We start from the raw sequence: 23,283 nt of genomic DNA on the forward strand, positions 1-23,283 counted from the left end.
CACTGCTGCGGAACAGAATAAAGAAAAAAGAATGAAAAGGAATGAAGACAGCCTAAGAGACCTCTGGGACAACATGAAACACAACAACATTCGCATTACAGGGGTCCCAGAAGGAGAAGAGAGAGAGAAAGGACCCGAGAAAATATTTGAAGAGATTATAATCGAAAACTTTCCTAACATGGGAAAGGAAAAGCCACCCAAGTCCAGGAAGCACAGTGAGACCCATACAGGATACACCCAAGGAGAAACACGCCGAGACACATAGTAATCAAATTGGCAAAAATTAAAGAGAAAGAAAAATTATTGAAAGCAGCGAGGGAGAAATGACAAAAAACATACAAGGGAACTCCCATAAGGTTAACAGCTGATTTCTCAGCAGAAACTCTACAAGCCAGAAGGGAGTGGCATGATATACTTAAAGTGATGAAAGGGAAGAACCTACAACCAAGATTGCTCTACTGGCAAGGATCTCATTCAGATTTGATGGAGAAATCAAAAGCTTTACAGACAAGCAAAAGCTAAGAGAATTCAGCACCACCAAACCAGCTCTACAACAAATGCTAAAGGAACTTTTCTAAGTGGGAAACACAAGAGAAGAAAAGGACCTACAAAAACAAACCCAAAACAAATCAGAAAATGGTCACAGGAACATAAATATCGATAATTACCTTAAACGTTAATGGATTAAACGCTCCAACCAAAAGACACAGGCTTGCTGAATGGATACAAAAACAAGACCCATATATATGCTGTCTACAAGAGACCCACTTCAGACCTAGGGACACATTCAGACTGAAAGTGAGGGGATGGAAAAAGAGATTCCATGCAAATGGAAACCAAAACAAAGCTGGAGTAGCAATACTCATATCAGATAAAATAGACTTTAAAATAAAGAATGTTATAAGAGACAAGGAAGGACACTACATAATGATCAAGGGATCAATCCAAGAAGAAGATATAACAATTATAAATATATATGCACCCAACATAGGAGCACCTCAAAACATAAAGCAACTGCTAACAGCTATAAAACAGGAAATTGACAGTAACACAATAATAGTGGGGGACTTTAACACCTCACTTATACCAATGGACAGATCATCCAAAATGAAAATAAATAAGGAAACAGAAGCTTTAAATGACACAATAGACCAGATAGATTTAATTGATATTTATAGGACATTCCATCCAAAAACAGCAGATTACACTTTCTTCTCAAGTGTGCACGGAACATTCTCCAGGATAGATCACATATTGGGTCACCAGTCAAGCCTCAGTAAATTTAAGAAAATTGAAATCATATCAAGCATCTTTTCTGACCACAACACTATGAAATTAGAAATGAATTACAGGGAAAAAAACATAAAAAAAACAAACACATGGAGGTTAAACAATATGTTACTAAATAACCAAGAGATCACTGAAGAAATCAAAGTGGAAATCAAAAAATACCTAGAGACAAATGACAATGAAAACACCATGATCCAAAACCTATGGGATGCAGCAAAAGCAGTTCTAAGAGGGAAGTTTATAGCTATACAAGCCTAGCTCAAGAAACAAGAAAAATCTCAACTAAAGAATCTAACCTTACACCTAAGGGAACTAGAGAAAGAAGAACAAACAAAACCCAAAGTTAGCAGAAGGAAAGAAATCATAAAGATCAGAGCAGAAATAAATGAAATAGAAACAAAGAAAACAATAGCAAAGATCAATAAAACTAAAAGCTGGTTCTTTGAGAAGATAAACAAAATTCATAAACCATTAGCTGGACTCATCAAGAAAAAGAGGGAGAGGACTCAAATTAATAAAATTAGAAATGAAAAAGGAGAAGTTACAACAGACACCACAGAAATACAAAGCATCCTAAGAGACTACTACAGGCAACTCTATGCCAATAAAATGGACAAGCTGGAAGAAATGGACAAATTCTTAGAAAGGTATAACTTTCCAAGAGCGAACCAGGAAGAAACATAAAATATGAACAGACCAATCACAAGGAATGAAATTGAAATGGTGATTAAAAATCTTCCAACAAACAAAAGTCCAGGACCAGATGGCTTCACAGGGGAATTCTATCAAACATTTAAAGAAGAGCTAACACCCATCCTTCTCAAACTCTTCCAAAAACTTACAGAGGAAAGAAGACTTCCAAACGCATTCTATGAGGCCACCATCACCCTGATACCAAAACCAGACAAAGATACTACAAAAAAAGAAAATTACAGACCAATATCACTGATGAATACAGATGCAAAAATCCTCAACAAAATACTAGAAAACAAAATCCAACAACACATTAAAAGCATCATACACCATGATCAACTGGGATTTATCCCAGGGATGCAAGGATTCTCCAATATATGCAAATCAATCAATGTGATACACCATATTAACAAATTGAAGAATAAAAACCATATGATCATCTCAATAGATGCAGAAAAAGTTTTTGACAAAATTCAACACCCATTTATGATAAAAACTCTCCAGAAAGTGGGCATAGAGGGAACCTACCTCAACATATTAAAGGCCATATACGACAAACCCACAGCAAACATCATTCTCAATGGTGAAAAACTGAAAGCATTTCCTCTAAGATCAGGAACAAGACAAGGATGTCCACTCTTGCCACTATTATTCAACATAGTTTTGGAAGTCCTAGCCACGGCAATCAGAGAAGAAAAAGAAATAAAAGGAATACAAATTGGAAAAGAAGAAGTAAAACTGTCACTGTTTGCATTTGACATGATACTATATATAGAGCATCCTAAAGATGCCACCAGAAAACTACTAGAGCTAATCAATGATTCTGGTAAAGTTTCAGGATACAAAATTAATGCACAGGGGCTTCCCTGGTGGCACAGTTGCTGAGAGTCCGCCTGCCGATGCAGGGGACACGGGTTCGTGCCCCGGTCCGGGAAGATCCCACATGCCGCAGAGCGGCTAGGCCTGTGAGCCATGGCCGCTAAGCCTGCACGTCCGGAGCCTGTGCTCCGCAACGGGAGAAGCCACAACAGTAAGAGGCCTGCGTACTGCAAAAAAAAAAAAAATTCATGCACAGAAATCTCTTGCATTCCTTTACACTAATGATGAAAAATCTAAAAGAGAAATTAAGGAAACACTCCCATTTACCATTGCAACAAAAACAATAAAATACCTTGGAATAAACCTACCTCGGGAGACAAAAGACCTGTATGCAGAAAACTGTAAGACACTGATGAAAGAAATTACAGATGATACCAACAGATGGAGAGATATACCATGTTCTTGGATTGGAAAAATCAATATTGTGAAAATGACTATACTACCCAAAGCAATCTACAGATTCAATGCAATCCCTATCAAATCACCAATGGCATTTTTTACAGAACTAGAACAAAAAAATCTTAAAATTTGTATGGAGACATAAAAGACCCCGAATAGCCGAAGCAGTCTTGAGGGAAGAAAACAGAGCTGGAGAAATCAGACGCCCTGACTTCAGACTATACTATAAAGCTATAGTAATCAAGACAATATAGTACTGGCACAAAAACAAAAACATAGATCAATGGAACAAGTTAGAAAGCCCAGAGGTAAACCCATGCACCTATGGTCAACTAATCTGTGACAAAGGAGGCAAGGATATACAATGGAGAAAAGACAGTCTCTTCAATAAGTGGTGCTGGGAAAACTGGACAACTACATGTAAAAGCATGAAATTAGAACACTCCCTAACACCATACACAAAAATAAACTCAAAATGGATTAGAGACCTAAATGTAAGACTGGACACTATAAAACTCTTAAAGGAAAACATAGGAAGAACACTCTTTGACATAAACCATAGCAAGATCTTTTTTGATCCATCTCCTAGAGTAATGGAAATAAAAACAAAAATAAACAAATGGGACCTAATGAAACTTCAAAGCTTTTGCACAGCAAAGGAAACCATAAACAAGATGAAAAGACAACCCTCAGAATGGGAGAAAATATTTGCAAATCAATCAACAGACAAAGGATTAATCTCCAAAATATATAAACAGCTCATGCAGCCCAATATTAAAAGAACAAACAACCTAATCCAAACATGGGCAGAAGACCTAAATAGACATTTCTCCAAAGAAGACATACAGATGGCCAAAAAGCACATGAAAAGCTGCTCAACATCACTAATCATTAGAGAAATGCAAATCAAAACTACTATGAGGTATCACCTCACACCAATTAGAATGGGTATCATCAGAAAATCTACAAACAACAAACGCTGGAGAGGGTGTGGAGAAAAGGGAACCCTCTTGCACTGTTGGTGGGAATGTAAATTGACACAGCCACTATGGAGAACAGTATGGAAGTTCCTTAAAAAACAAAAATAGAACTACCATATGACCCAGTAATCCCACTACTGGGCATATACCCTGAGAAAACCATAATTCAAAAAGACACATGCACCCCAATGTTCACTGCAGCACTATTTACAATAGCCAGGTCATGGAAGCAACCTAAATGCCCATCAACAAATGGATAAAGAAGATGTGATACATATATACAATGGAATATTACTCATCCTTAAAAAGGAACGTTACTGGGTCATTTGTTGAGACGTGGATGGATCTAGAGACTGTCATACAGAGTAAAGTAAGTCAGAAAAAGAAAAACAATATCGTATATTAACGCATATATGTGGAACCTAGAAAAATGGTACAGATGAACAGGTTTGCAGGGCAGAAATTGAGACACAGATGTAGAGAACAAATGTATGGACACCAAGAGGGGAGAACCGCGGGGGGGTGGGGATGGTGGTGTGTTGAATTGGGAGATTGGGATTGACATGTATACACTGATGTGTATAAAATGGATGACTAATAAGAACCTGCTGTATAAAAAAATAAAATAAAATTCAAACATTAAATAAATAAATAAATTTTTTTAAAAAAGAAGTTAGGGCTAAGAGCCAAAGCAGAGAGTTCCAAAGGAGCCATTTTCCTTCTTTTCTATTTCTCGTATTTAAAAAGAATGACTGTGTCAAATACATGCTTCTTTTACAACCAGTTATGGCAAACCATGTCTTTATGTATGTATGTCTAAAGACAAGTATGGAAAGATGGTCGGAAGAGTTAGTGATGATAATCTCCTGCTAGTAGAATGTCAGGCGATTTTCATTTTCCCCTTACACTTTTCTGTAGTGTTTGAAATTCTTATAAGGACCTTATGTCATCTATATATAATCAGGAAAAAAACAAAGAAACAGTAAATCCATTTTTAGTTTGAAAAAAAATTAGCCATATCTGCAGGACTCCTTGTACACTTTTCACAACTTCCTATGAATCTATAATTATAACAAAATGAAAAGTTCTAAAAATTGACCCACCAATATTTATATTCTGATTTTAAAAAGATAATAACTGTAACCAACACAACAGGCTTTTTAAGAAAACCCTTGTGAGTTCCCACTAATGGTCATCAAATACTCATATCCATCTCATTTATGTTAAAAAATAAAAAAGCTTCAAATATAAAGTCGTGCTCTTGAGCTTCCCTGGTGGCGCAGTGGTTGAGAGTCCGCCTGCCGATGCAGGGGACACGGGTTCGTGCCCCGGTCCGGGAGGATCCCACATGCCGCGGAGCGGCTGGGCCCGTGAGCCATGGCCGCTGAGCCTGCGCGTCCGGAGCCTGTGCTCCCCAACGGGAGAGGCCACAACAGGGAGAGGCCCGCGTACCACAAAAAAAAAAAAAAAAAAAAACAACGGTACTTAAAGTCGTGCTCTTAGGAAGATGATATTTTAATCTTTTTTTTAAAAGGTACAGGACACAGGAGGGGAAGAGGGTAGAGCTCCCTGGGTCTATGACAGAATACCTCTCTACTGATCCTCCAAGCAATGAGCCCCACCAGCACTTCCCAGGAACCACCTACATGCACACAAACCCTCGCTGACGGCACACGGGTCTCAAGGCATCATCCCTCCCCCCCCCCCCGCTGCCCTCCCCGGGGACTCAGGGCATCCCTTTCTAAGCCATAGAACCATTTTCCTGTTACCTACCCCGCTGAACACTCCCTTCGTCTATTTTCCATAGAGACCTCACAGAAGAAAAAACACTCCTTTCCTAAAAAATATACTTAACAAGAAATACTAATTTTGGAAGGGGGTAAGCAGTCCCCTTCTCGAAAGCCTCTCCAGGCTTCATAGCAAGGCATGTATCCAGTTGTTCCAGTTATACTAACTAAAAGCAGTATATGCACCGTTACTGCGTAACCGTTACTGCGTAACCGTTACTGCGTAACCGTTACTGCGTAACCGTTACTGCGTAACCGTTACTGCGTAACCGTTACTGCGTAACCGTTACTGCGTAACCGTGCAGCAACATGCTCTGAAACATGACCAGAGGTGTCAGGCTGCTGGCAGAGACAAGGCTGGGGCAATCAGTGCTTGATGGCTTGAAGGCAAGAAAGGAAAGGGCACCACAGCCTGGCAGCTGCTGCAGCCGCTGCCAACTGCAAGAGGACTTCAGCAAGGGTGGGAGGCACAGGAGATCCAGAAAGCCACCAGAGGCTGCAGAGCACGAAACTCAGGTTTGGGGCCCTAACTGCCCCAAAGCTGTCCTAGCTAAATGCAGCGATCTGGTGGGGAGTGACAACGGCCCAGAGACAGGCAGCCGCAGGGAGCAGTCTCTTCCCTCAACGTGCGTCCCTCAGTGACACACATCTTCAAGTGCTGACAGCCAACACCGAGCTGAACAAGGATCTCTCAAATCCGATCCAATGTATGTAGATGATTCAAGCCTTGTCTGGTCTTTTGCTATTTTCTCCTCCATTGCTGGCTTAGAAAGTCCTGAATAATCTCCCTGCTTCTCTGTCCAGACTGACCCCTTGCATTCCAGTTCCCCATCATAAAGACCCTTTTTCTGTTCTCCAAACACCTCATGCCTGTCAGATCCCTTAACTGAAGTCCAGATTCAGTGTCATATTCCCAGAGGACAACTTACCAAGCTAAGCATGTCATTCAACTGTCCCAGCACTGCCTTAGGAGCATCACTGCCACACCCATGCCCTCTTCTGTACAGAAACCAGCTCAGAAAGCACAGGCCATGGGGAGGCAGGACTTGGGGGGTAATATCATTAGCAGGGTGCCAAAACCCTGGCTGGGTGAGGAATCTTCCCCCTCCAACCTCCCAGCTTCTCTGCTTCCTGCTAAGAAGACCACCCCTCCCTATGCTGCTTCTTTGTAAGAGCTTAAAGGTGAACCTCTGACCAGTGGGAGCCATTTGGAGGAGTGGCAGCATACTGGAGGAACCACAGTGGTGTGGGGATGCCTGGGGCTCACCTCCTTACTTTTCTTAAACTCCTTCAGAGGTACACAACCTGTGTCCTAAGCTTTAGCCTTTGCCCAGTGCAAATTCCTGGGCAGGGAAGCTGACATCCCTGGTAAAACGAGACCTCAAACCAAAATAACTAGACACCTGAGGGGTACAGTTACTGTAAGAGAAGGGCAACAGATAATATATACAACATGAGGCAGAATGATTGGGACAGACCGAAAAATTTAATTAGCATAAGAAATATCCTCCAAGGGATAAAGGAAGAGATTGTAATACAAACCAAGGGAAAATGTTAAGAAGAAAAATGTAGAAGTTAAACACAATGGATGAGATAAATAATAGGATGGATACAAGAAGAGAACAGAGGGATGCAATGGAAGCTCAGAAAGACGAATTCTCCAAGAAGGAAGAAGAAAAGAATACAGAGATAGGTTCAGAAACACATAAAATAATAGCAGAGATTCCAGGATCCAGATAATCAGGAATAGAAAAGAAGAAGGAGAAACAAACAAAAAAAAAAGAAAAGGAGGGCTTCCCTGGTGGCGCAGTGGTTAAGAGTCCACCTGCCAATGCAGGGGACACGGGTTCAAGCCCTGGTCCAGGAAGATCCCACATGCCGCGGAGCAACTAAGCCCATGCGCCACAACTACTGAGCCTGCACTCTAGAGCCCGCGAGCCACAACGACTGAGCCCACGTGCCACAACTTCTGAAGCCCGCGCACCTAGAGCCCATGCTCTGCGACAAGAGAAGCCACCGCAATGAGAAGCCCCTGCTCACTGCAACTAGAGAAAGCCCGTGAGCAGCGACAAAGGCCCCATGCAGCCAAAAATAGGTTAATTAAAAAAATAAAAAATAATTTTTTTAAAAAAATGAAACGTGAAGAACATTGATAATTTCTTAGAATCAAAAAGAGATTAAAGACTTCAGGTGAAAAGAGTTTATAAAGGACCAAACAAGATACATGAAGACCCACACCAAGCCAGTTATGATGACACTTAAGAATGTTGAGATTAAAAAAAAAAGAAAAGAATGTTGAGATTCAATGTGAATTCTAAAAGCTTCCAGAGAGAAAGAAAAAGATCCAGATTAACATCAGACTTTTCAATAGCAACAGCAAACCAAAATGACAATGGAGTAATATTTTCAAAGCACTGAAGGAAACGAACTCTGGACACAGAAGTATCAAATGTGCGCATAATAAAGATGTTCTTGGGCATGCAAAGCCACTGCAAGTTTGCCCCATAAAGGCTCATTCAAAATATTCATCAAGGAAGTACTCGTATAAAAAAGATAAATAAATCCTGTAGGATAAGATATATGGGAAATAAAGCTAGTCAAATAACTTGGTAAGTTTTCTGGCCTAAAAAAAGGACCATAAAAAGAGAAAGGATTTCCAAAATTCCAGAATTAAAATATCAGATAACAGCAACACACCTGGGATAAGCCCTGGGAAGAAAGAGACCCAAGGTTCACGCAAATCTACTAACAGACTTGTAGTATTAGAGGGAAAGCACAGATTTTGACCCATATAAGAAGTGAGTGGGGATAAATAAACACAAATTTGGATCTTAAGAGCAACCGCCATAACAACAAAAATAGAATTTGTTTTTAAATAACAAGAAAACATTTTTACCTATTAGAAAGCAGGAAATGAGATAAAATAAAAAACAAAGTATAGTAAGGAGAAAAATATTAAATAACATGTTAGAAATATGTCCTAATAAAATAATCATTGCAAGTGAAATGGATTAAACTCACCAATTAAGGACTCTCCGATTGGTTATAACTAATACATTGCCTACAAGAGACAAATACAAAAAAAAAGTAATAATAATAGAGAAAGAGGATGAAGAAAGATATCCCAAACAAATATGAACCAAAAGAAAGCTAGAGAATCGATCTGAATATCTGATAATATAGAATTCAAGGTTAAAAAAATCATAAGGGACAGAGATGGGTATATATACCAGAAAAAGAAATAAAGCAGTAAAAGATGTGATCTTTCATAGTATGTGGACCTAACAATATAACCTCGAATAGATACATACTCTTACCTAAAGCAAGAACTGACAGAATGACAGGAAAAGAGAGAAATCAACAAATACACTTGAATATTTCAACCCAATCATTCCAGAAACTGTTAGAAGAGGCAGACAAAAAATAAAGAGAGGAGCTTCCCTGGTGGCGTAGTGGTTAAGAATCCGCCTGCCAATGCAGGGGACACGGGTTCAAGCCCTGGTTCAGGAAGGTCCCACATGCTGTGGAGCAACTAAGCCTGTGCGCCACAACTACTGAGCCTGCACGCCTAGAGCCCGTGCTCCACAACAAGAGAAGCCACCGCAATAAGAAGCCCACACACTGCAACGAAGAGTAGCCCCCGCTCGCCACAACTAGAGAAAGCCCGCGTGCAGCAATGAAGACCCAATGCAGCCAAAAATAAATAAATAAAATAAAATAATTTTTTTAATTTAAAAAACTAAATAAAAAAAAAACAGATATAACAGGTCTAAACAATACACTAAACATGCTCAAACAAGTAGATAAAGCGAGAGCTCTACTCCCAGGGAATATGATTCTATTTCCAACATTTATAAACAAGTAACCATACACTAGGCTAAAATGTCAGTGAATTCCAAGGAATTAATATCACAAAGACTACCTGCTTTGACCACAAAATTCAAAAACAATAACAAAAATCAAAGTTTTTTTTAATGCCTATGACTAGAACTTAGGTGAAAAAGGAAAACATAAGGGAATATTTTTTAAAATATAATTGAATGACAATGAAAACACAACCTGTCAAATTTGTGAGACACAGCTCAAGCATTACTCAGAGAAAAATTTATATTTTAAATGCATTCATTCCTCTGTTCCCTCTCTAAGGCTGAAATGAGCAAGTGCTTCCCTGAAAGTCACCCAAACAGAACAACGAAGCAGTAGGAAAAACTCTCACAAAATCTACAAATATCTCTTTGGTGGCCTGCTGGACGTTTGTCCCCAGGATTCATTAGAGATAAATATAATGCTTCCAACAAATAGAAACCTAAAGGAAAGAACCACGTCAGGCTCACCTTTATTTATAGGTTCCCAGTAGGCCAAACTATTAACCAAAGAATACTCTATGTCAGGAAAAAATAACATGGCCTTGAACACTACGAAAGCCCAGACCCTTGTGATCACTCGTTAAATCGGATGTAAAAAATCAACAGACTGGGATCAAGTCTCCTAAGTATCTACTAAGGACTGGGCACCACTGCTTTCATACCCACCCCTCTGGCACCAAGAGCGAGCCCTTCCCACCCTGTGAGATTAAGTACTTCCCCCCCTAGTCAATATTGCTGCCACGAGGATAAAATATATTTGCACAAAAGTACCTGATAGGGTAAGTCAGCCATCCTTAAATAAGTTTCCATTTTCAAACAGAAAGGAGATAAACTGGGGACACCATTGTTAGGTCTTGCAAACTGATGCAAAATAATAGCATCTTTGGAGTCAATCTCTTGCTGTTTCCTGTCAAAACCAAAACAGAAAAAAAAGAACAATCCACGTGTTACACATGCAGTTCCCTTAGTTCCTTAGAGGCCCCTGCTGGGCTGGAGCTCCTCAATGGACAAGCAGGTCTGTTTGTCACAGGGGCTTACCTCTCCAACAAGCACTTAGAGGGGGAAAGCTTGGTCAACACACAAGAGAACCTCACAAACTCTGCTATTACCATAACTGCAAGGGCTCAGGAGAATAACATGTCAACCTCTTTCTGGTACCTGTGGCCTATGGGCAGGATGTGTACTTTCTGGTATAGGTCCACCTCTTCTCCAGCTAGCTATGTCTACCTGCCAGGGACAAGTTGGATGGCTAAAAAGAGATATTCTGTGCTTACTGTGCATCAGGCATTGTTCTGAGGGCTTCACGGGTATTATCTCATTTAATCTTCACAATAACCTTTTGAGGCAGGTGCTACCGTTATCCATGTTTTGCAGATAAGGAAACTGAGGCACAGCGAATAAACTTGCCCAAAGTGCCATTACTAGTAAACAGCAGAACTTGGACTAAACCATGTAGTCAGAGCCTATGTTCTTGACCACGAGGCTGTACCATGAAACAGTCCATTCATCCACAGGACCTCGGAATAACAGTGCAGATTTGCTCTGCCATGACTCAAGTCTGCAGGGAATCTGAGGCTCTGTATATTCTGGTCCCTCTTCCAAACTCTCCATGCCCTCACCTGACCTTTCACCTGTGGTGCTGAGGAACCTGGCTTCTGGTGCTCTCTTCCCCTCTACCTTCACAGGTTCCCCACTTTCACCACACAGCATATATCCCAGTACCCCTGCCTTTTCCCTTTCTTCTGTCTCAGCCACACATCTATCTTTTCCTTTGGCTACTTTTCTGGGTGGTGAGGACTTCCCTGGTAGAGTTTTTCAATAGCCACCGCGTAGGAGATCAAACGCTGGATACCACTTATGGATACCTGGGGTCAAGTGCAAGCCCTACTTCCTATCGGCCACGTCACCCAAGACCTCTCCTCCTCTCTCATTTGGAAAGTGAGGACAGTACCAATTCTGCCTCAATTATCGCGAGAACTAAATAAGATAATTTCTGTAAACATTTGGTGAGTTATCAAGCATTAAGTGGTGGACTTTATTCTCATTCAAAGAGACATGGTCTTATCCCCTTAAACTAAAAAATCTCATTCCACACAGTGGCACTCATACACCACATTCGGGAACCTTTTGCAACTTCCATCTTTCACTCTACCCAACCATTTCCCAGTCAGATAAACCTTACTCTTCCCCCTTGGCCTTCCCTAAGCCTCTGGTTCCTTCACACTGTTCCTAGCGTAATCCCACACTTCCTTCTACCCAAGCAAGCAAGGGCAAGCTCTTCATATCATCATCACAACGATGCCCACTTCCTGCAGAAACTCCATTCAGTAAAACACACTCTTTTGGAGAAGTTTACCACCGGAGCGCCCTTTCCACTTAGAGTTAAGAATGACTAATTTTGAAAATACTAGTCAAAAGAATAAAACTATTTGCTGCCTTCTGACAATACTTGTTATAAAACAAAGGTTTTCACTTAGATGAAATGTTTGGGAGGTCAGATACTAAAATTAAGATGCCACTTAGACTATGTTTCTAAAAAGTGCAAACTGTAGCTTTGACAATTAACTGACTTTGTCCAGTCAAGTAATTCAACTCAGAGTGGTAATTTCATGTAAATTAGTCAGGCAAAAAATTTAAGAACTGAAAGAGAGGAGATAAATGTAAAATCCCCTGCTCCACTAGCCAGAACAATCTAATTCTGATGGTTAACTTGGGCCATGTCATAATAAGAATGGATGTGACCAGCATATGCCAATGACTTTGTGTACATCATACATATTAAATTATTTCATTCTGATAGTACCACTACAGAGCGGATATTGCTACAGTTTAAATTTAGAATATTATATCATACTTATATTTTACAGTAGACAAGGAAACTGAAGCTCAGAGAGGTTAAATAATTTGCCCAAGGAATACCAATTTAAGATCAAGTTGTTAATAACGCTAGTTCCCAAGCTCTTAAGCACTTCGACTACAACGAAAGTGGGCAATACCTCAGTTAATTTTATTAAAGTAGCTGGCTTGACTCAGACCACGCAAGCCTGGAACTTTCTGATGAAAGTCCGTAATAATTAATGATGGCCATCTTTTATTGAATGCTTACTATAACGTCGAACTCTGGCTAAGCATTTCACATGTGTTAACTCATGCAATCACCTCTGTGAGGAAGGCTACTATTATTATTTCCATTTCACAGATGAGAAAACTGAGTAACCAAGCTTACTCTCAGGTCCAAGGTTACATGGTTGGTTAAAGGCAGAGTGAATTTGAACCCAATCTGGCTCTAGAGCCCTCCCTCCAGGTCAGGAAGCTCTCTCTGTAATTTAAGACCAGAGGAGCAGGTAATCTGGACAGCTACATTTTATAAAGTGCCCTTATAGTGAGGACTGTCTAAGAGAACACCTGTCAAGCAGCAAGACTAACCCCTACGCCCATGGTGAAGGATATCACAGATGACCATGCCTCTGTGTACGGCCGATGGGCTGTTAGTTTATAGAGATCACATGACCCATGGGCTGCTCTGATTCCCTAAGTTTTCTAGGGCAGGCTGAGCCCATGTGCCTAAAGTACAAACAAGCTATGGGTAACAAGTCATTCCTGGGTCATTCAATTTACAAACAACAACAGATTTCCAAATGCTGGACTGAATTAAAGAGATCTGCAAGGCTCTCTCCACTAGGGGAGGATAAAGTAAAGGGCTGGGACTCTATTTCTTTAAAAATACTGTGATGGGAAAAATATGAGTAAAATCCAAAATACCTACTTTGGTTATTATACTCATTAATTAAACTTCCTAAATAATTCTTACCTGGCAACTTTACTTTCCACTCTGGAGATGTACCCATAGATTAAGGTTAAGTCTACGCAGCAGGAAATCCAAGTACTGTGGTGAAGAATATGATTGCCAGTGAACTCAGCCATTTCAAGATGGATTTTCCATCCCACGTATTTCAGATTGTTTTGTGTTTTGCCTAAACTACACAAACAATTGAAACTTAGATGTCCCATCAAGTGAAGGTCTCTATCGTGTAGCTGCAAATCCCAGTGCCACATTTTCCTTGGTCTTCTTCCCCTATTCCCTCTGTGCCCCTAGCAGTTGTCAAAAACTCAGGTCTGTGCTACAGACTTGTCTTCCCTGAGCAATGCCCCAGTTCGCTTCCTCTCCGCCATCAAAACTTATTCCAGAATTGGTACTTGTTAGGAGAAAGTAGTAGAAGTGTGGGCTCCGCAGACACACATTCTCAGATTTGAATCTGGATCCTACTACTCTTACTAAGGGATCTTGGGTGAATTGCTTAACCTCTCTCAGCCTGAATTTCCTCAACTAAGAAATGGAGATCAAGCATTCAAAGGCAGTTGGCAGTTGCGAAGGTTAAATGCAATCACATAGGTAAAGCACTTCTAAGCAGAGCCACCTATTAAGGGCTCAAAAACAGGCAGCCATTTGTTTATTATTTGCATTACAACAGGGTTTCCCAACTCAGTGTAAACATCTGTCAAGAAACAAAAGTGAATAAACCAAGGATTAAAAACACTTTTTCAAATAAGTGTCCAAGTGGGCAAGGGGCTCTTCTGGGCGCAGAGACCACACCTACCAGGGCGTGGCCTGCTCCCAAGGTCAACTCTGAGCTCCCCCGCCCACCTCCCCATTTCTGCAAGGTCATTTAAGCAAGTTTGAGATTCAGTCCTGTAAAGCTGTGCCTCACTCCCTCCTCAAAGTGGAAGACTGGTGAGAAGCCACATGGTTCGGAATCCTCCAAAGGCTTTGGACTGGAATATGAATTTCAGAACAACTGGGTTACCATTTCAAGCACTGCACAAATGTTTTCGTTTTCCATATGGCTTGAAACCTAGCTTGAAATAGAGTTCTAAAACTGGAAAATATATAAAATAATCTAGAGAAATAATTCCCTTAATTTTTTTAATTTGGTTCAACTAGATTCAAGACACTGTGCTAAGTGAGAGAATTCAATGATAAGCTTAAAATAAAACTTCCCAATTATGAAAGACAATACATTTCCCCAGACCTAAATGATTTCCACTCTCTCGGAGACTAAAAATATTCAAAATACCTGTTAGGCTGCTACAGTGTCCTCTTGGAATCCCTGCAGGCCTGTTAAAGGTCACCTACCACTGTCTTTGTTTATAAACCTATTGTGTAGGATTCCCCCATGGGAAGAAGACATGAAGACACATTTTCTCACTCTTTAGAAAATATTGGCCAAGAGGGACATTCTGAGCTATTGAAAACTGCTCTTTGCTGGTCCTCCCCCCAGTGACAGAGGGCTCAAACACATGAAAATTTTAACCGTAAACTGGCATATCAATTAGCCAAACCACTGGTCCTGGCAGCCTATGGCGTTATTCTACTCAAACAAAGATCTCGTGTCCGGCTGGATGTACCAACAGCAGGGGCCTCCATTTTCTGGTATTTCCAAGTCAATCCTGTAAACATTCTGCGGCAGGCGGCAGAGGCAACTGTTTAGGGCCTGGGGCAACTCCCATGCAGGCCCATGTGCTAGTTCAGTCCTCTGGATCTCCTCCTGTTCGCACAACAATGGTATTTAAACCTGAAGCTGGTGCTTAGCTTTAGATACCAGATTAGCACATAACCGGGTTAAGGCTGCATCAAAATTGCACACTCCGCTGTGCATCCCTAACAGGGACCCGGAGGTCTCTGAAGCTTTTGCAATTTCAGCCTTTTGATGATGTTGACACTTGGGGACGGACAGTGGAGAACTAACCTTTAAGTAAAAGATAAGGTTAGTGGTTAATATCCCAGCATTATCATCTATAAACAAATAGGGCATTGCATAAAAATGTAACTTAGTATTTCTGCAGGACCTAATTCTATTGTTGCAAACACACTGCAGTTAAGATCAGACTATTATGCTCCATAACAGCCCGGAGAATGTTTGCGTTTAGCACCGAATGATAGGGAGACAAGTGTTTTTCCCTCCCAGTACCAGTTTAATTCTCCTGTCAACTCCAAACTGCCCCTCACGGCCAGGTGACCACGGACTGCCTCTGGCGAAAGGGAAGGACAGGACTCGGGCGTTTGGGCGTTGTGACCGAGGGGCTGGCACGGGTCCCCTCTCGCGCCAACCCTGCCCTGGCCAGGTGTCCCTCTCTGCGCCCCTGCGCGGGGCCCTCTCTCCGGCTCACCTAATGACCAGGAGTTCGTGGAGCAGATACGCAGCTGCGGCCAGCAAAGCTCCCCCGGTCAAGTAAAGGGTTTTCTTCCACCAGGGATCGGAGCCCAGCCCTGCCATGATCCCACCGTAATCCTGCAAAGGGAAAGCGATGATGTCCCCATAAAAGGAGAAGGGCTCCTCGGACCCGGCCCACCAGCCGAAGAAGGAGACGCTCTGGTTCCAGCTCAGATCCACCACGCACGGCCTGGACGAGGCAAAGCCAACCCCCCAGTGCATGCTGCGCGGCTGGCTGCGGGCGCCCCTCCCAGGGCCCGCGCCGCCCGCATGGGAAGGGGCCGGCGCGGCCGGGCGCTGGCTCAGCGGCGCACTGGCGGTGCGGGCGGCGCGGGCGGCAGCGACCGAGGCGGCGGCGGAGGAAGAGGGAGGGCGCGGGCCGCGGGCGGCGGGCCTGGCCGGCGGGGCCCCGGGGCCCGGGGCGGCAGCGGCGGCCGCCGGCTCCCCCCGCAGCGGCCTCTCCGCGCCGCTCTTTGTGTCGGCGACGGGAGAAGGCCGCGTGATGTCATTGCTCCCTGGGGCAGGGAAACAGAGGCGGGATAAAGTCACCTACCCCGCGCCCTGCCCCCGCCCCGCATCTCCGCGGTCCGGCGGCCTCCGCCCCGGCCGGAGCTGCAGGGCTGGGCGAGCCGGGAGGGCTCCGCGCCTCCAGGCGGCACGGCCGGGAACGGCTCGGCGCGCGAGGGCAGGGCTGCGGACGTGGCTGGAAATGCGGCTCCCCCCGGAGGAAGCTGCAGTCGGGCCCGGATCTCCGTCCCCCACCGCCACCCCCGGCCAGTCCTCCGCCTCCGCTCCAGCCCCTCCCGCAGGCGCGAGAGCGGGGCGCGCGCAGGACTCACCTGCGGCCGCGCGGAGCTCGGGCAGAGACACCGCCCAGCGCGAGCCGGGAACCGGGGCCCGGACAAGGTCGCGAATTACGTTGCTCCGGCCGTCAGGAAAGCGCTGTGTCTTTGCATAACTCATAAAAACACTTATCACATTACACAGTTACCTAAGTTTCGGCAGCGTGCCCACGGAGGGATGTCTGGTTTGATAAATAACAACAAAAATGTACTCTAGAGCGATTTCCCCTCCGACAGACGCAGCCCAAGTCCTAGTCTTTCCCCTTGGAAATCATTACCAGGGAACTCAGGGAATGTGGGGTGTTGCTGTTGTTTTTCCTTTCCTTTTCGGTGCAGAAAATCTGTCAAACGTGGATGTGTGTGTTTGTGTGATCAATTTTCTTCCCTTTAACATCATTTTTAATAGTTCCTATGTGCTTCATACAAGTGTATGATGTACACACAAATTTTAGCAAGAGCATGGATAGTTTAAAATCGTTTGAAGGAACGGAAAAAAAATTCAAGTGGCGGGGTGGGGGGGGGCGGCGGTTATTACTCTTAAGGTTAAAGGATGGATATAGGAAGCCTCCACGCGTTTGCGTGAGAGAGCCGACATTGGAGTGAAGGGGGACACGCCCTTCTACTTCCCCTGCCGCCCCAGCTCCTTAGAACAGGCAATGAGGGCGGTCATACAGCTAATAACGTGGGGCGCGGTGCCAGCCCCCACAAGATAAGGGCAGCCAGGCTGGCGCCCAAGCACCAGCACATGAGGGGTCTCAAACACCCCTGCAGACCTCTCAGCAAGCAGCAGAGCATGCGGTTGGAAGTGAAACTTCCACGGGCAGGTTGCAAGGAGTGGAACCCAAGGGCCTGCTGGAGAGACAGAGGTGGTCACCAGACTGTCTTCCGGGGAGAGAGAGCAGGAGGCCGCATAGGAAGCAGAGTGGACAGGTTTGGGATCCGAACTAAAGGCTCTGTACAGGGAGGGGGCAAGAAGCACTGGCACCACGGATCCTCCATTGTTCTTCCCCCATGGCATCCGCCTATGCTCCATTTAAATGTTGAGCCAGTATTTAAAGAATATCCGTTTGTACCTAATTATTGGCCTGAGTGTCTAGGTCCAGCCATGAGGACCTAGTGAGATTGTATGAAGACCTGGGGAGCCAGAGTGAGCGTCTTTACTCCACCCCTACCACCACCACAGCCAATTCTGAAAGCCTTGGCGTCATAACCATGACATTAGCTCCAAGCTAGAGGCATCTTGTTATTTTTATTTTTTCAAGAACCTTGTTTTACTAACTATTGAGGTATTACAAGAGAAAAAAAAAAAAGGAAGGGGCTAATATTTATTGAACACCTGTCTGTCTAGTGATGATACATTTTTCAGTAACTCGCCAAAACAATCTGTGTTAAATAACTATTGGCATCCCTATTTTACAAATGAGAAAACTGAGGCTCAGAGAGGTAAGTTAACAAGCTCAAGTCCCAGAGCTAGGTAATGATAGAGCCAGGATTCAAACCCCATGTGTCCCACACCAGCAGCCCTTTGGGCTTTCCACCACCTACAATGGCTCTCATCCCAGGTACCAGTGCTGGAGTGCTGTCTATGGTATTTCTTCTTTAGGCCATCGGTCTGTGGCTCAGTCTTCTGAACCACGTCTAAATCCAATGACTACAAAGCCTCAAACGCCTGCCTGTTATGCTATCACCTTTTGAGAAAGGTAGATTTAGGCCGTTCCTTTACGCAGATATTGCTATGCCTGTGTCATGTCACTCTGCAGCCTGGCCATAATGATATGACAAGGGACAAATAAATCAGTGCTTCCCAAACTTTGTATACGTATCATCTGAGAATCTGCCACAATGATCAAAAGGGACAATTAGATCAGTGTTTCTCGAACATTACTGTGTATACAAATCACTGGGGATCTTGTTCACATGCAAATTCTGACTCAGGAGTTCTGGGGTGAGGTCTGAGATTCTGCATTTCTAACAAGCTTCCAGGTGAAGCCACACCACACTTTGATTATCAGTGGTCTAGAACACTAGCTTATGAGGGGCATCAAAAACTCTGCCCCAGGGCTTCCCTGGTGGTGCAGTGGTTGAGAGTCCGCCCGCCGATGCAGGAGACACGGGTTCGTGCCCTGGTCCGGGAAGATCCCACATGCCGTGGAGCGGCTGGGCGTGTGAGCCATGGCCACTGAGCCTGTGCATCCGGAGCCTGTGCTCCGCACGGGAGAGGCCACAACAGTGAGAGGCCTGCGTACCACAAAACAAAACAAAACAAAACAAAAAAAACTCTGCCCCAGAGTGGCATGTACATATATACACTACCCAGTGTAAAACAGCTCGTTAATGGGAAGCAGCTGCATAGCACAGGGAGTTCAGCTCGGTGCTTTGTGTCCACCCAGAGGGGTGGGATAGGGAGGGTGGGAGGGAGATGCAGGAGGGAGGAGATATGGGGATATATGTATACATATAGCTGATTCACTTTGTTATAAAGCAGAAACTAACACACCATTGTAAAGCAATTATACTCCAATAAAGATGTTTTAAAAAGAAAAAAATGAAGCACACAAGAAAAAAGAAAACAAAAACTCTGCCCCAAAGAGACAGAACCCCATGTTGGATGGTTCCTAACCAACCCAATTAAGTCACCATTCTTGCTGAGTCTGGACACTAGACACACAGATAAAAGGGTTGGGGCAGCAGTAGAATCAGAAATGGAAAGAAAATGAATCAAGACTCAAGAAAAGCAATTAGAACAGAGAATAATGCATATGCCTTATGAGAAGCTGATCTGATGCTCAAGTTCTAGGAGCTGAGGGCGGAAGCCATGGGGCAGGAGAGGTGGGGTAGGGCCTTAGATGGAGAAGAGGGAGAAGACGGAGTATCCTGGGGGAGTAGTGACATCATGGCACCTTTTTTCAGGAACCAACACAAAGAGCATAAACAAGTGAATAAAATATTTTATAAGTTTCTTTTATCCTGGACAACATTTTCACAAGAATGTTATACTTCATGCTTCAAAATATAGCTTAAGAGATTTAAGATCCTGCTCTTGTAGTAATAAGTGGATGTGGGGTTCATTGGTGGCGCAGTGGATAAGACTCCATGCTCCCCATGCAGAGGGCCCAGGTTCGATCCCTGGTCAGGGAACTAGATCCCACATACATGCCACAACTAAGGAGCCCTGGAGCCACAACTAAGGAGCCTGCCTGCCGCAAATAAGAAGCCTGCCTCCCATAACTAAGACCCAGAGCAACCAAATAAATATTTTTTAAAAAGGTGGATGTGATGTTAGCATTATTGCTGGTTTTATATAATGAAATTTAATGTTATTTTATTAAAATATCTCTGTATTATTCAAAAAATAAAGTTTACTTGAAAATGTTACCCTGAATTTTACTGTAAAGCTTCTGCTTTCTTGGCTTGATTTGTGGAGAAGAGATCTAATACTCCCCTACCCAGATATCCAACATTATAGCTGGAAGCTTGTTGTCACCATAAGGTGACTTTGCCTATCTACTTTCTGATCCACTGGACTTGGGCATTTTATTAATCAGTATGCAACACTCAGAAAACATTTCCTGAAGATTGACTTGATGCTAAGAAAAGATATTCAAATAATAACCAGGCTCAGATAAGTGAGGGGCAATTAAGAAGGTGGGTCATGAAAGGGTTTGGAAGATTTTTAGCTTGGGCAGTGCATTAGTGTGCTAGGGCTGCTCTAACAAAGTACCACAGACTGGGTGGCTTAAATAACAGAAATTTATTTCCTCACAGTTCTGGAGGCTAGATGTCTGAGATCAAGCTGTTGTCAGGGTTGATTTCTTCTAAGGCCTCTCTCCTTAGCTTGTTAATGGCCATCTTCTCCCTGTGTCTTTACATGGTCTTTGCTCTGTACGTTTGTGTCCTAATCTCCTCTTTATCTAAGGGCATCAGTCATATTGGATTACAACCACCCTAATGACCTCATTTTACCTTAATTATCCCTTTGAAGGCACTACCTCCAAATACAGTCACATTTTTAGGTACTGGACGATTAGGACTTCAACATATGGATTTTAGGGGGACACAGTTCAACCCCTAACAGCCTATTGAATGCCTAAATGGAGATGCCCGATGGCAACAGAATGTGTGGGTTTAGAAAAGAGCTTTGGGCCTGGGAATGAGACAGGTGGGGGTCATTAAAGGGTAGACATGAGAATGTGAGGGTGAATGCTAAGTGAGAAGAGACAGGGGCCAAGGACAGAGCCCTGAGAACGCCACAGTTAGAGGATGGCCAGAGGAAGATAGGACCAACCAGGAAACTGAGAAGAAAAGGGAGGCCAGGAGGGAAGCCGGACAGGTGTAGGGCCGCAGAAGCCAAGGGAAGAGGGCGTCTCAAGAAAGTGTGAGATGGGATCAATTGCATCATATGCTCCTAACAAGTCAAGTAAAATAATTTAGCCCAGCAGCGTAGACATTACTGACCTTGGCAGGCGAGCACTTTCAAGTGTCAGGGGGTCAGAAGCCAGGCTTGAAAAATGAAGGTGGGATAGTAAGTGCAGAAAACACCCACAATGAATTTGGCTGTGAAAGGAGGAAGCAAAGGTTGATCGTCAGAGAGGGGAATAAATATTTCTCCATTCTTTTTAAAAAGGGATCACATGCATTATTTTTGATATTAATACATAAACACAGTACAAAATTCAAAAGCTACAGAGAAGAATGCAATGAAAAGTCAATTTCTACCCAGATATCCCCACACACACACCAATGTCGCCTCCGGATGCAACCTGCTCCTTGCCCCAGATGCTGACCTTCGTGAAGGACAGCAGCGGTTGTGGGTACCCAAGCTGCCGTCGTGGAGCTTGCCTGTGATGGAGATCAGAGGACCGGAGGGGAGTAAGGAAGGGATGACAAATCCTTAGTATCTTTTCCTGCAGAGTTGCCCCATGCTGTGTCTCTCTTCACGTGGCTCCCTCTGTAGGTTTCAGGAACTAAGTCCACACATTTCTCCTTCAGCCAGAGGGCTGGCAATGGCTTCCTGCTGTTGCTAGAGCTGGGGTTCTGCATTTTTGTAAATAGTCCTTTTATTAAATGGTCCTCAAAATATCCAGTTTGCATGTGCCTTCAGTTTCCTGCTGGGACGCTAAAGGATACAGTCTCCTCCTAACTGTTCCCCAGACCCCTCCCCGGAGACAAATACAACCATCAGCTTCTGTGTTTATTCCCAGAGATATTCTATGCATTATAAAAGCATTTCCTATTTATTTTTACACAAATTGTATCATTTAACTGCCTGTCCTGCACCTTACTTTCTTTTTTATCGTAAACATAGAACTTCCAAGCTTCTTTTTCTTTCTTTCTCTTTCTCTTTCTTTCTTTCTTTCTCATTCTCTTTCTTTTTCTTTCTTCGTTTTTCTTTCTTCCTTCCTTCCTTTCTTTCTTTCTTTCTTCATAGAATACCACAGATACATACATATATATATATATATATATATATATGGAATTTCTGGGTCAAAAGAGCCATGCATTGTAATTGTGATAGATGTTGCCATATTGTTCTCCATAAAGAGCAATACACACTCTTAGTTTTGACAGTGTTTTGAAAGTGTCTCTTTTCTCATACATAGCCTAACCACACATATTCTTAAATATTTTGATCCTTCCTAATTGTCAATGAGAAAGCAGTCTCGTAGTTTTAAATTTGTGTTTCTTATTATGTGTGAGGTTGAGTACATTTTTTTTGAAAGATGCATTTGTATTGACTTTTCTATGAACTGTTCATTTTCTTCACTGGGTTATTAGTATTTTTCATTGATTTATATGAGGTCCTAATTGAGAAAGAGAATTCTTTTTCTGTAAATTAGTTTGCAAACATTTTCCCCAGCTTGCTATTTTTCAATTTTTTCTTCTATGGCTTCTTGGTTTTCTATCATAGTTTCAAAGAGGCCTTCTCCTCTGAGTGGGATGTTCCAATCTATAGCTTCAGATGTTCTTAGGTAACCTCAGGTGTTGACCATAAAGGTATGGTAGAAGTCTCTAGAGACAAGGTTCTGTTGCTGATGAGGTAATGCACAAACCATCCACATAGACGTTGGAGTTACTCAGGAAGCTGGGAGGACTTAGGTAAGAACAAAGACACTGTGATTGAGGGTTGTGGCCAGAAGTGGAGTTTGGCAATAAACAGGGAGTAGAGGTTAGGAGAGCTAGACTTGAGGCTTGGAGACATGAGAGCTTTTATTCAAGAGTAATGGCAGTAATGGCAGTGGTCCAGTGGCTAAGACTCCTCGCTCCCAATGCAGGGGGCCCATGTTTGACCCCTGGTCAAGGAACTACACCCCACATGCACAACTAAGAGTTCGCAT

At 43.2% G+C, this 23,283-nt stretch overlaps 1 protein-coding gene across 36 annotated transcripts in view; it reads right to left on the reverse strand.

Annotated features, from left to right (window-relative positions):
* FAXC (failed axon connections homolog, metaxin like GST domain containing) overlaps positions 1–21,494 on the reverse strand; it is a 120,186-nt gene extending 98,692 nt beyond the window's left edge. For 28 of the 36 annotated variants that reach the window (XR_009558710.2, XR_009558705.2, XR_009558700.2 and 25 more), the window contains exons 1-2: positions 16,063–16,371; positions 10,666–10,801 (exon numbers count right to left, since the gene is read on the reverse strand). Coding sequence is in view for 7 of the 36 variants with exons in the window: in XM_030882992.3 (XP_030738852.1) it covers positions 10,666–10,801; positions 16,063–16,328 (402 nt within the window). In the remaining 29 variants the exon portion in view is untranslated. Of the gene's footprint in view, positions 1–10,665; positions 10,802–16,062; positions 16,377–16,659; positions 17,179–21,403 lie in introns of those variants that run through there. The other 8 variants (XR_009558712.1, XR_009558711.1, XM_060283387.1 and 5 more) reach the window with 6 other exon arrangements.
* Positions 21,495–23,283: the final 1,789 nt, after the last annotated feature.

Source organism: Globicephala melas, chromosome 14 (genome assembly GCF_963455315.2).
Source record: "Globicephala melas chromosome 14, mGloMel1.2, whole genome shotgun sequence".
NCBI lineage: Eukaryota > Metazoa > Chordata > Mammalia > Artiodactyla > Delphinidae > Globicephala > Globicephala melas.